Source organism: Rhinatrema bivittatum, chromosome 9, assembly GCF_901001135.1.
Source record: "Rhinatrema bivittatum chromosome 9, aRhiBiv1.1, whole genome shotgun sequence".
NCBI lineage: Eukaryota > Metazoa > Chordata > Amphibia > Gymnophiona > Rhinatrematidae > Rhinatrema > Rhinatrema bivittatum.
In genome coordinates, this window is record NC_042623.1 from 234910639 (window position 1) to 234923112 (window position 12474).

The 12474-nt window shown below is 50.2% G+C and overlaps 1 protein-coding gene across 4 annotated transcripts in view; it reads right to left on the reverse strand.

The window, feature by feature from the left end:
• Positions 1-12474, reverse strand: part of LOC115098813 (sentrin-specific protease 5-like) — a 103656-nt gene that overhangs the window by 73512 nt on the left and 17670 nt on the right. For 3 of the 4 annotated variants that reach the window (XM_029615787.1, XM_029615789.1, XM_029615788.1), the window contains exons 3-4: positions 11466-11571; positions 10180-10327 (exon numbers count right to left, since the gene is read on the reverse strand). In XM_029615787.1, the coding sequence (XP_029471647.1) occupies positions 10180-10327; positions 11466-11571 (254 nt within the window). Of the gene's footprint in view, positions 1-10179; positions 10328-10594; positions 10706-11465; positions 11572-12474 lie in introns of those variants that run through there. The other variant, XM_029615790.1, reaches the window with a different exon arrangement.

Genomic DNA, 12474 nt, shown 5'->3' on the forward strand with positions numbered 1-12474 from the left:
CCCCTGAAACAGGAGAGCTACCTGCCCTTTCAAGGAGTTAAGGGCCAAACCTTTATTCAAGCCAACCTGCAAAAATTCCAGAATAAGTGAGATTTTGACAGCCCGAGGAGGAACACCACGTTCCTCGCACCAGGCCCCAAATACTCTCCAGACCCGCACATACGCTAGGAATGAAGAGAACTTCCGAGCGCAGAGCAAGGTGGCAATTACTGCCACAGAATATCCTCGCTTCATCAGGCAAGCCCTCTCAAGGCCAGATCGTAAGACAGAATAGAGTCTGATCCTCATGAAGGACCGGTCCCCTGCTCTAGCAGGTCCCTGTGCGGTGGGAAGCACGGGGGGGGGTCTCCTCATGTCCGCAATACCATGGATGCCTGGGTCAATCTGGAGCTACCAGTAAGACTAATCCCTAGTGGTGCTCAATTCTGTGAATGATCCTGTCCAGCAGGAGCCACAGAGGGAAGGCATATAGCAACTCTTCTTCCGGCCAGGTCTGAACAAGTGTCAATCCCCACGGTTCACGGATCTCTTCTGCGACTGAAGAATCAGGGAACCTTCATACTGTGAATTGCAGCCATCAGGTCGATGGACAGGAAGCCCCAGCGATCTATCAGATGAAAGGCTTCAGCCGACAACACCCACTCTCCTGGATCCAGACTCTCTCTACTTAGTCTGCTCTGGCGTTGTCTTTTCCTGCGATGTGTGAGGCTGAGATAGTCTGTAGATGTATTTCCGCCCATTCCATAAGGAGGTCTATCTCCTGAGATACCTTCTGACTCTTAGTTCCTCCCTCACGGTTGATGTAGACTACCGTCGTTACGTTGTACGACATTATGCAGATCGCTTATGCCAGCCTCACTGCCCAGGCTTCCAAGCGATTGATGTTCCAGAGGGCCTCCTCCTCCGTCCAACGTCCCTGGGTCGTGAGTTCCTGGCAGTGAGCATCCCAGCCCCGGAAACTTGCATCTGTTGTAAGAACCAACCAGTTCGGGGAGGACAGTGTCACCCCCCTGCTCAGATGAGCCTCCTGCAACCACCACTTGAGGTGAGAGCAGACTCCCATCAGCAAGTGGATGCAAATCGAATAGTCTTGAGACTGCATGTTCCAAAGTGACATGCAGTCTCATGTGGTGCTGTGGGCATGCAGTGACATGCAGTCTCAAGTGGTGCTGTGGGCGAGGGCACACATGGTGGCCTAGCCACCATGTGTGCCCTCGCCCACAGCACCACTTCCAGGGTTGCCTCCATCAAATCGAGAACTTGGAGACAGTTCCACACTGCCAAGCGTATCATGCTCATCAAATGATGCACCTGGGACATCAACTTCCTTATCCATGTGGTTGGAAGGAAGACCTTGCCCTGCTTGGTGTTGAACCAGACTCCCAGATATTCCAAGGACCGGGAAGGTTTGAGACTGCTCTTATCCAGGTTTACTACCCAACCGAGTTCCTGAAGCAAGGAGGTCACCCTGTTAGTCACCAGGAGACTCTCTTCCACGGACTTGGCACAGATCAACCAGTGTTCCAAGATCAGGCGCACCAGGATTCCCTCTTTTCTCAATGCTGCCGCAACAACCACCATAATCTTAGAAAATGTTCTGGGGATGGTGGCTAGGCCAAAGGACAGTGCCCTAAACTGATAATAGTGACCCAGTACCGCACAGCATTGGGTGTTCTTGACGGACTGGAATATGTAGGTAGACCTCAGATAGGTCCAGAGAGGTAAAGAACTCTCCTGATTGTATGGCCAATATCACAGTGCTTAAGGTTTCCATGAAGAAATGATTTACTCGTAGATGTCGGTTAACACTCTTGAGGTCCAGGATGGGGTGAAAGGAACCCTTCTTGGGTATGATGAAATAGATGGAATATTTTCCTGGGGCACATCCTGAGGAGCACATCCTCAGGAGCCTTAAAAGAGTAATCTCCACTGCTTGCTTCTTGTGTTGGGAGTGGCAAGGAGACATGAATATGTCTCAAGGGTGCTGTGAAATTCCAGCACATATCCTTCTCATATGACCTCCAGTACCCATTTGTCAGAAGTGATCTCAACCCACCGTTGGTAGAAGAGGGACAGTCGACTCCCAATCTCGTTTCGAAGGTGGGCCGGCAAAGTTTCACTGGGGGATTCGGGACGAACCTGAACCCAAGCCTGCCCTCTCTCTTGGGCTGTCAACTACGAAAGGACTGAGACCTCCCAAAGGGCCGATACCTCTGAAATGTCGAGTTAAGTTCACTGCAGGGATATATCTAGGGTGACCTCAACTTTGAAACCTGACTCCATCTCCATCTGCTAGCAGGGGAGCACATAACCCATTGGTCCTGAGTCCATCTGGCTACACGCTATGAAATGATCCTTTAAAGGGCATCTTTGTAAGACTGGCCTTGGAGGTTGTGTCTGCTGACCAATTCCAAAGCCGTAGCTGTCTTCTGGCTGACACTTCTGAGGCCACTCCTCTGGCCAAAGTATGGACTAGATCAGAGCCCGCGTCTACTAAAAAGGTGGCGATGGGTTTCATAACTGCTCTGGAATTCACCCCTGAGTCATCCACCTCCTGAAAGAGGAGTAGGCACGAACGAGCTACTAGGACACAACAAGAAGCAATCTGCAAGGTCATTGCTACTGCGTCAAAGGCTTATTTAAGGAAGGACTCCATCCTTCTGTCGTGTGCATCCTTTAAGGCTGCTTCTCTCTCCACTGGGAAAGTTGTTCGCTTAGAGATGGCACAGACCAGCACATCCATTTAAAGAAATCACAAACGGATCTAGAGGGTATACAGCTTCTAACGCTCATCCCCTTTTAAAACTTGCTTCCGGGGCATCCCATTCCATGTCAATCAACTCCTGGATGGCTTCCAGTACTGGAAAGTAGCAAGATGCTTTCAATAGGGAGATCAAAATGTGATTCTTCTTTGGTCCCGGCATAGAATCAGTCCCAGGTACTCCCAGTGTCTTCCGGGTCTGGGAAACCAAGGCCAGCAAATTTGTCTCTATGAAAAAACCGCAACATGGTTCGATTCGGTTCCAACCCAGGGGGAATTTCCCCTTCTTCCAAGGGGTCTGGGTCGTCAGCTTCACCTGATCCAACTAGATCCCTACGAGGGATGCCCTTGGTAAGGTGAGGCATGCTTCGCGGTCTGCCAATAGTACTGGGAGAGGGGGGGCTTAACAGCCGAGGTTCTGTCCAGACAGGGGCAATCGAGGTAGTAGACTGCAACTGTACGAAGGCTTGTAGACCCTGGAAAAATTCCACCCAAGAGAAGACAGTTGGGTCCATGCCTAGCCCGGGAGGTAGCTTCCAAGTTAAGGTTGTGGCTAACCCATCCTCTGAATGGGAGGAAAGGAAAATTAGTTTCTTACCTGATAATTTTCGTTCCTGTAGTACCACGGATCAGTCCAGACATCTGGGTTGTGACTCCGCACCAGCAGATGGAGACAGAGCAAGATCTGTCGGGCACCCCTACATATAGTAAGGCGCCACCCACAGCCCCTCAGTCTTACATAATGTCAAAGCAAGATTGAAAGAACCAAACTAACTATACCGCCCTAAACCAGGGCCGATTCAAGAAACCCCCAGCTGGATCGGAACTCCCAGAACCAGAGGACAAACCAATTACAATCAAAGTCAACCTTTAAGTCCAAACGAGCGGACTCTCCGTTACTTCAGAAACAACAGCGACTACTCGGGCGGGCTCCTGGACTGATCCGTGGTACTACAGGAACGAAAATTATCAGATAAGAAACTAATTTTCCTTTCCCTGTACGTACCCGGATCAGTCCAGACACCTGGGATGTACCAGAGCCAAATTACTGAGGGTGGGAACCAGAGAGTCCCGCTCGCAGTACTCTCTCTCCGAAAACCCCCGAATCTAGGCCCTGAACATCCAGCCGATAATGTCTAGCAAAAGTATGCAATGACTTCCAAGTCGCCGCTCTGCATATTTCCTGAGGCGACACTTGCGACGATTCCGCCCACGAGGCGGCATGTGAGCGCGTCGAGTGAGCCCAAAGGCCCACAGGAACTGTCTTCCCTTTCAGTATGTACGCCGAAGCAATGGCCTCCTTGAGCCAGCGCGCAATCGTGGTCCAGGAAGCCGCACCACCTCGCTTTGGGCCCGACCACAAAACAAAAAGGTGGTCCGAGACACGGAAAGGGTTCGTTACTTCCAGATAACGGAGCAGAACCCTGCGGACATCAAGTTTCCTCAAATACTTTGCTCCAGGAACAGAATGCTCCCCTTCCGGAAAAGCGGGAAGCTCAATCGACTGGTTCAGATGAAACGCCGATACCACCTTCGGTAGAAAGGAGGGAACCGTCTTTAGGGAAACACCAGAATCGGAGAACCGTAGGAATGGCTCCCTGCAAGATTTTTTTTATTTTTTTATTTATTTTGGGTTTTTATATACCGGCATTCGGGAACGCAGTCCCATCATGCTGGTTCACATAGAACAGGGGTGCATCATAAAACATAAACTAAAAACAGTGGTGCGGAAAATGCAGTTACATATAACAGGGAGATTGGAACTTGGCAGAGAAAGAAGAGAAAGGACAGGTTATTAATTCAAACATGTAAACAATAATGGAGATGGTTAATCATGGTGTAATTGGAGATAAGGATTGGCGAGGATGAGATATATTAGTTTGAGTCCGGGAATGCTTGTATGAATATCCATGTCTTTAGTCTTTTTTTGAAGGTTGAGATGCATGTTTCCAGTCTGATGTTAGAGGGGATAGAGTTCCATAACGGTGGAATGGCTGTAGAGAATGCCCGATCTCTTAGCGTGATGTGTCTGGTGGATTTGGGCGGTGGTACCTGTAGTGATCCTTTGTATGCATCTCTTGTCGGTCTTGACGAGTTATGTAGTTGGAGAGGGATCTGTAGGTCAATGGGAGCCAGTAGATGGATATTTTTGTATGTGGTAAGAATGGCCTTGTATATTATTCTAAAGTGTATGGGTAACCAGTGGAGGTTCTTTAAGATGGGGGTTATGTGATCCCTTCTCCTGGAGTTTGTCAGATAGAGCCTGTAATTCCGAAACTCGTCTCGCCGACGTGATTGCAACAAGAAAAACCGCTTTAAGAGTAAGATCTTTTAGCGTTGACCGCTTTATGGGCTCAAAAGGCGCCGCGCACAGAGCGGAAAGTACCCAATTGAGATTCCAGGACGGACAAGGATGATGTAATGAGGGACGTAAATGCTTAGCTCCCCGAAGAAACCGCGCAACATCCGGATGATGTGCCAGAGACACACCGTGCACCTTTCCTCTGAGGCAACCAAGTGCCGCTACCTGGACCCTAAGGGTACTACAAGAGAGACCTCTCGCAAGCCCCGCTTGAAGAAAAGCGAGGACATCAGACACAGACGGTAACACAGGATTCACTTCACGAGTCCTACACCAGTCCTCAAACACCGCCCAAACCCAAATGTAGGCGAAGGACGTAGACCGCTTCCTAGAACTCAACAAGGTGGCTACCACCGCATCTGAATACCCCTTATTCTTCAAACGTTTCCTCTCAAAAGCCATGCCGCGAGACAGAAGTGATCCGCGTCCTCCAAACAGACTGGTCTTTACCGGAGGAGCACCGCGGCCCCGTGAAACCGAAGGGGAGGCTCCCTTGCCAACTGTATGAGGTCCGTGAACCAAGGCCACCGTGGCCACTCCGGCGCCACCATGATCACATCAGACGGATGCAGCTCTATCCGTCGAAGGACCTTGCCTATCAGGGGCCAAGGAGGGAACACATACAGGAGCACGTCCGTGGGCCAAGGGAGCACCAGCACATCTACGCCTTCAGCCCCTCGTTCTCTCCGTCGGCTGTAGAACCGTGGAGCCTTGGCACTTTGAGCGGTGGCCATCAGGTCCATGTGTGGCGTTCCCCACCTTTTGCAGATGAGGTGATAAGCGACTTCCGCCAGCTCCCACTCTCCTGGGTCCAGCCGATGGCGACTGAGGAAGTCCGCTTGTACATTGTCTACTCCAGCGATGTGGGACGCCGCGATGTTGCTGAAATTCCGTTCGGCCCAGTGCATTAACCGCTGCGTCTCCTCCGCGACCGGCCGGCTCCTCGTACCTCCTAGGCGATTGATGTATGCCACGGTGGTTGCATTGTCCGACAACACTCTGACCGCTTTCCCTCGGATCAACGGGAGGAAGGAATGTAGCGCCAATGTGACCGCCCTGGTCTCCAAGCAATTGATGGACCACTGTGACTGAGCCCTGGACCACTGACCCTGCACCGAGCGTCCCATGCAGACCGCTCCCCAGCCGGATAAACTGGCGTCTGTGGTGACTACTGTCCAGTTGGGCATGAGCAAGGACACTCCACGCGTCAGATTGTCGGACCTGAGCCACCACTGCAGACTGGACTTCGCTGGATCTGTGAGCGGGAGGTGAAACTCTTCCGACACCGGCCGCCATCGGGAGAGCAAAGCGGATTGCAATGGACGTAGATGAGCGAAAGCCCAGGGAACCAAAGCTAGCGTTGACGCCATCGAACCCAACACCATCAGATAATCGCAGACCTGAGGACTCCGTAGGGACAATAAACGTCTCACTTGACTCTGAAGCTTGCCCACATGCTCCTTGGACAGATACACCTTGCCTTGCTTCGTGTCGAACAGTGCTCCCAGGTACTCCAAGGCCTGGGTGGGAACCAACCGACTCTTGGCGAGGTTGACCACCCATCCGAGGGAGCGCAAGAGCTGCAGGACTCTGTCGACTGCCTGTCGGCATTGACTTTCGGACTTGGTCCGGATGAGCCAATCATCCAAGTAGGGGTGTACCAGAAACCTCTCCCTCCGGAGCTTGGCTGCCACCACCACCATTACCTTTGTGAACGTGCGCGGAGCGGTGGCGAGGCCGAAGGGGAGAGCCTTGAACTGATAGCGACTGCCCAGGATACAAAACCAAAGAAACCTCTGATGACACGGCTGAATGCCGATGTGAAGGTACGCTTCCATGAGGTCCAACAATGCCAGGAATTTGCCCGGTCGGACCGAGGCTATCACTGACCGAATCGTCTCCATTTTGAAGCGTGGAACGCGAAGACACCTGTTGACCCCTTTCAGGTCTAGGATGGGTCTGAATGTGCCCTCCTTCTTTGGCACGATGAAGTAAATGGAGTACCGGCCCTATCGGTGTTGCCCCGGGGGCATGGGCACTATTGCGCCCAGGTCTTCCAGCCGCCGAAGCGTATCCCTGACTGCTACTCGCTTGCTTGGCCCCTTGCAAGGGGAAACAAGAAATTTGTCCGCCGGAATCCGTGCAAAATCTAAAGCGTAACCTTGACTTATCACGCTGAGGACCCACTGGTCCGTGGTTATTTTGGTCCATTCCCCATAAAAACGCGCCAACCTGGCTCCTACATTTGGCACGACCGATGGAGCCAGCCGCGGGGAATGGACCCTCTGCGTTTCATTGGGATGCTTTTGGACCCGTTCCCGACGAGGGACCGCCTTGCCTCCCAAACTTTCTCCCTCGAAAGGACTTAGACTATGACGGTGACCTAGAGGAACCAGATCTGTAAGAGGACCCTGACGATCTCTGCGGCCGCGACTTTCTGGGCCCTCGAAAACAGGCCCTACTGGAGAAAGATGTTCGAGCCCGGTACCTGTCCTCCGGTAGCTTAAAAGCCTTGTTTTCTCCGAGCGACTGCATTAAGTCATCCAGCTGTTTACCGAACAACAACTTCCCCTTAAAATGGAGCGATCCAAGATGAGCCTTTGAAGATCCATCCGCCGCCCAATTGCGGAGCCAAAGGAGACGGCGCGCAGAAACTGCCGAAACCATGGCTCTGGCCGAAGTCCGCAGGAGGTCATGCATAGCATCCGCACTGTACGCGATCACCGCCTCCAGGTGGTCCGCCTGTGCAGACTCCTCTCCAGAGAGACCTGCATTGGCCTGAAGCACATGAGCCCAGCGCAAACCTACCCGCAGAGCAAAGTTACTACAAATAGCCGCACGGACCCCTCGAGCCGAAGCTTCAAACACCTTTTTAAGTTGGACCTCCAGTTTTCGATCCTGAATATCCTTGAGAGCCGTGGCTCCTGTGACTGGTATCGTGGACCGTTTCGTGACCGCTGACACTGCTGCATCCACTCTGGGAAGATGAAGGAGTTCCAGCGCGTCATCCGGCAATGGATACAGCTTATCCATGGCCTTACTCACCTTCAGGCCCAATTCCGGGGTACCCCATTCCCGGAAGAGAATATCGGACGCCGAGAAATGGAACGGGAAAGCCACCGCCGGCCCCGTAAGGCCCAACAGCACCGGGTCCATCTTGGCATCCGTTTGGGACCCCACCGGTGGAGCGTCCACCCCCACCCTCCTGAAGGATAGCCGGGATAAGCGGCGCCAGTTCCTCCTTCCGGAACAAGCGCACCACTTTGGGGTCGTCACCTTCCACCACTGGTGTTCCCTTGCTGGTCCCAGGGTGTACCGTATCCTCTTCGGCGGGACCTCCGGTTCCCCCAGGGGCCCTACGTCCGGATCCGCTTCCACCGAAGAGGCCGAATCGGAATCCTGGGGAACACCCCGCAAAGGGCACCGCTCTCTAGGCGGGTCCGTGAGTCTCCGGAGACCCTCCCCCACTTTCCTCTTCCAGGGTTCCGACCGACTGTCCAAACCCCCTTTAGCCGACAACCTTCCCCTTTTCCTCTTGGAGCTTTTGTACTTTAAAATCTTCTGGAGAAGCACTGCAAAATCGGAGGAAAAGGAGGCCTCCGAATCCGAGGAGGCCTCCTCCAGGCTCTGGTCCGTCGGCGAAGCAGCCCCCCCCCCCCCCCCCCGGGGGCCCGCTGCTGTGGAGAAAGCGCAGGAGGCAAGCAGCCATCTCCTGCGGCCTTCCGCATGGCTTCCCTCAGTGTCCAAAATGGCCACCGTTCCCGCGCTAAGCTAAAACGGCTCAGCCCTGCCTTCTTCGTCGGGTCCAGCGCGCGGCGGCGGTCGCACCGGCCGAGACCGGCCCCTCCGACCGAACTCGGACGGCCCCTCGCCGCCCGACACACAATTCGCACAGACACCCACGCGCGGCACGAAGCCCCCCTCGGCATGTGCCGCACTGCCCCGGCAAAACTGAAGAAAAAAGAGAAGTAAAACTTTAAATCCGCAGCCCTGCCCAGCGAACGGCAGACAGTGAGGACGGCGAGCCGGCGAAACTACAAAACAAAGTCACAACACTTTTTTTTTTTTTTTTTACACTTGCTGTTGACCCTGGTCCTGATCCTTCTGCTCCAGTGGGGGTGAGTGAACCGGGCTCCCCGGTGTCACCCCCGACGCTACTGCCAGAGACAGGCCGGGTCCTCAACCCTCAGCAGCGGCCTCAACCAAGGGGGGATGGTCCCCTCAGAACCTTGTAACCCCCCTGGGAGGCTCTCAGGACGAGGGAGAACTTCTTCCTACTTCTTCTTTGTTGATGATTTCTTTTTTTTTTTTTTTTCCAAACCAACAAATCCCTGACTAGCTAACCCAACTACCCAGGGACCGTCAGAGACTGTGGGTGAACCTGCCCCATCTGCTGGAGACAGAGTAAGACTGAGGGGCTGTGGGTGGCGCCTTACTATATTGTAGGGGTGCCCGACAGATCTTGCTCTGTCTCCATCTGCTGGTGCGGAGTCACAACCCAGGTGTCTGGACTGATCCGGGTACGTACAGGGAACCAGGCTTTAAGTCCAGGGAGGCCAACTCTCCATGGGGCTTCCTTACAGTGCAGACATAAATGGAATCCAGGTCAGACTGTGAAGCCCTAATATGATAAGCAGCGCAGAGAGAAAGGCGCTTACGTTTCTTGGCTGCCAGCGCCACTGGCAGCTGTGTGTTCTATCGGCTCGCGCTTAAAATTTTTTATATGCACAGATTTCGAGCACATGCCAGCCCATGCGCCCGGCTTTTCCTGTATTCTGTGCTTAGTAAGTTGTGCGCGTATGTATGGGTACGACATTATGCATGCAGTGCATGATCAGAGCCGACACACTGAGGTTTTATTCAACTCAAGTGGAACTTTACTGCCTTAAACTCGTGATTAGCTGATTTGATCTTTTCTGAGCAATGGATCCTTGTGTATGGTGGTGCTAAAGGTTTGACTCATCCCACAATGAATGCAGTTCTTGCGATTTCTGCTCACAGGTTGGAATATTTACAAAGAATGTCAAATTCATATGAATAGCTCTCTGTTGCTTACCTGATCGTTTAGCCAGTTCTGACCATCCAGTGTAGCCAGATCATCCATATCAAGCATATGCTTATTATAGAAGACCTGGAAATTGCACACAGATGTTTTTGAATGTTTTGTCCGATATCTTGTAATTTCCTTGGTGACAAATGATTTTCTGAAATGTATCAAAGGTTAAGAGTTAAAACAAAATTTAGTTCCATTTGTTCAACTATGTTAAAACCTTGCTTATAGTACTGGAAAATATTTCATTATCCAAACTGCAGGCAGCTCAGAACACTGGTCATATTCTTAGTGCAGAGGCTTGTTCAGCCAAGGGTGGAGATGCAAAGTGAAGGAATGAAAGAAACAAAGCACTTCAAAGATCAATTTCTACTGAACATCAGTCACCAATTCAACAATTCTTCATCTTACTGAGGCTAACCTTTGTATGTAGAATAACCGGTGTTCATGCATCAGACTCATCCTGAAGTTTGTAGCTAGTCTACAAAAATATTCTGTTTTAAGCTATGCGAGTCCTCTTATTCATCCCAGCAAGAATTCTACACTTGCTGCAAGACTCCCTAGGTTGTTCAACTTCTCTTTACAGTAAGGGCTTTTGAATCTGTAATCCTCAGGCTGCACACCAACAAGCAGCCTAACCCCTAACTGAGCTAACAGAAGTTGCCAATGCTTTTCACATTAGCCTAGTTAATCATTTCCCTCCCTTTAATTATTTCCAATAATTTATGAGATACATATCCTATCAGAACCGAGGCTACAACAAAGAAAATAACAGGTAAACAGTAATACAATTAAAATTCTACCCATGACATGTCATTATGATACATTCTTTCCAACAATGCCTTCAATTTAACTTTTTTTTTGGGGTGGGGTGGAGGGAGCAGAAATTTCCTTGTATACATCTGGGTTTCTAGCTTAATCAGAAACAGGGCTGGGATCCAGTGCCATGAGCCTTCATAACTACCCTAATTCTACATCCCCTTCCAACTCACTTAACCAAGTCACTGCAGCAAAAGTTCTCATCTAAAGGAACAAGCATCAGAGATCCATCCAGCAGATTGCAATCAAAGGCTCGAAATCCAGTCACTACATATTGCTTTTGCATAACGACTGGGATTCCCGCTCCCCTCCAGGGGCTGTAAACACTGCCTCCACAGCATCCTCAGCCCTAACTGATCCAGGTCCTCTGCATGGCAATGCACAGAACAGACAATGAACTACCAGGCTGGCCACAATTTAATCTTTTTACATAATAAACCAGATACCGGTATATATTTTTAGAATTTACAAACCTGCCTGAAAAATCTTCATTAAAGACTTCTTTTAGTCTTGCTAGCACATCTTTTTCACAAAGTGGAATTAAGCTGCCATATTTCTTCACAACCTCAGTGAGGAACCCTTTAGATGTATTGCAGATAAAAATAAACATATGGAGCATAAGTAATTCATGATTTAACAGAAATCGTACTGAACATTAACATATACTTCCACCAAAATAGTATTGGTAACACCTAACTTGACAATGTTGCTTCTAGCTTCTTTCTGGAAAAGTGGCTATTAGTGATGTGCATGTCCTATTAGCTGCATGTCTGGGTTCAAGTATCAGACAGAATATCATATGAGCTACTGCACTCACCAAAGAGCTGGGCCACATGCCAACATTCTCAATGATGTCTATTAGCAAAAAAGAAACCAGCAACACTGAAATTAATAATATTGAATTACCTTGGCAAACACAAACTGAGCATGATGGCAGAGAGACAAGTCCCACCTGCTCTGCCTATTTTCCCTTCCAGTTGCATTATCACAAACTCTACTTGAACTCCAGTTTCACAAGCAAAGATTCTCTGAGCCTATTCCACATGCTCTTAAATTCTCTAAAAATTTACTGGTAAGTGTAGTTATTCAAGTGATATACTGCCTATACACTTCCCACTTAAGCTGATAAAAGTATTAAAATAATTACATCAGGCACACATTATATACATTTCCCAATGGATACTTCATGATATCAGATATACATGGTGAACACATAAAAAATAATTGCAGCCTTTACACAACTCTATTAATATCTATGAACTACTCTGCCATAAGTACAAATAGCACATTATTGGCCAAGGAATCCTATGTCAATACTATTATTGTTTCAAATCTTGCCCATTCAAAATGTTATACTCAACTCCTATTGCACTTAAAAACTTAGTCTTCAGCAGAAAAGCCTCTGGCCATGGCTTATTTACTTAGACAGCTCTCTAATTATAGCCTTCACACAGGAAAATATAGTTTGTAACCAAATGCCAG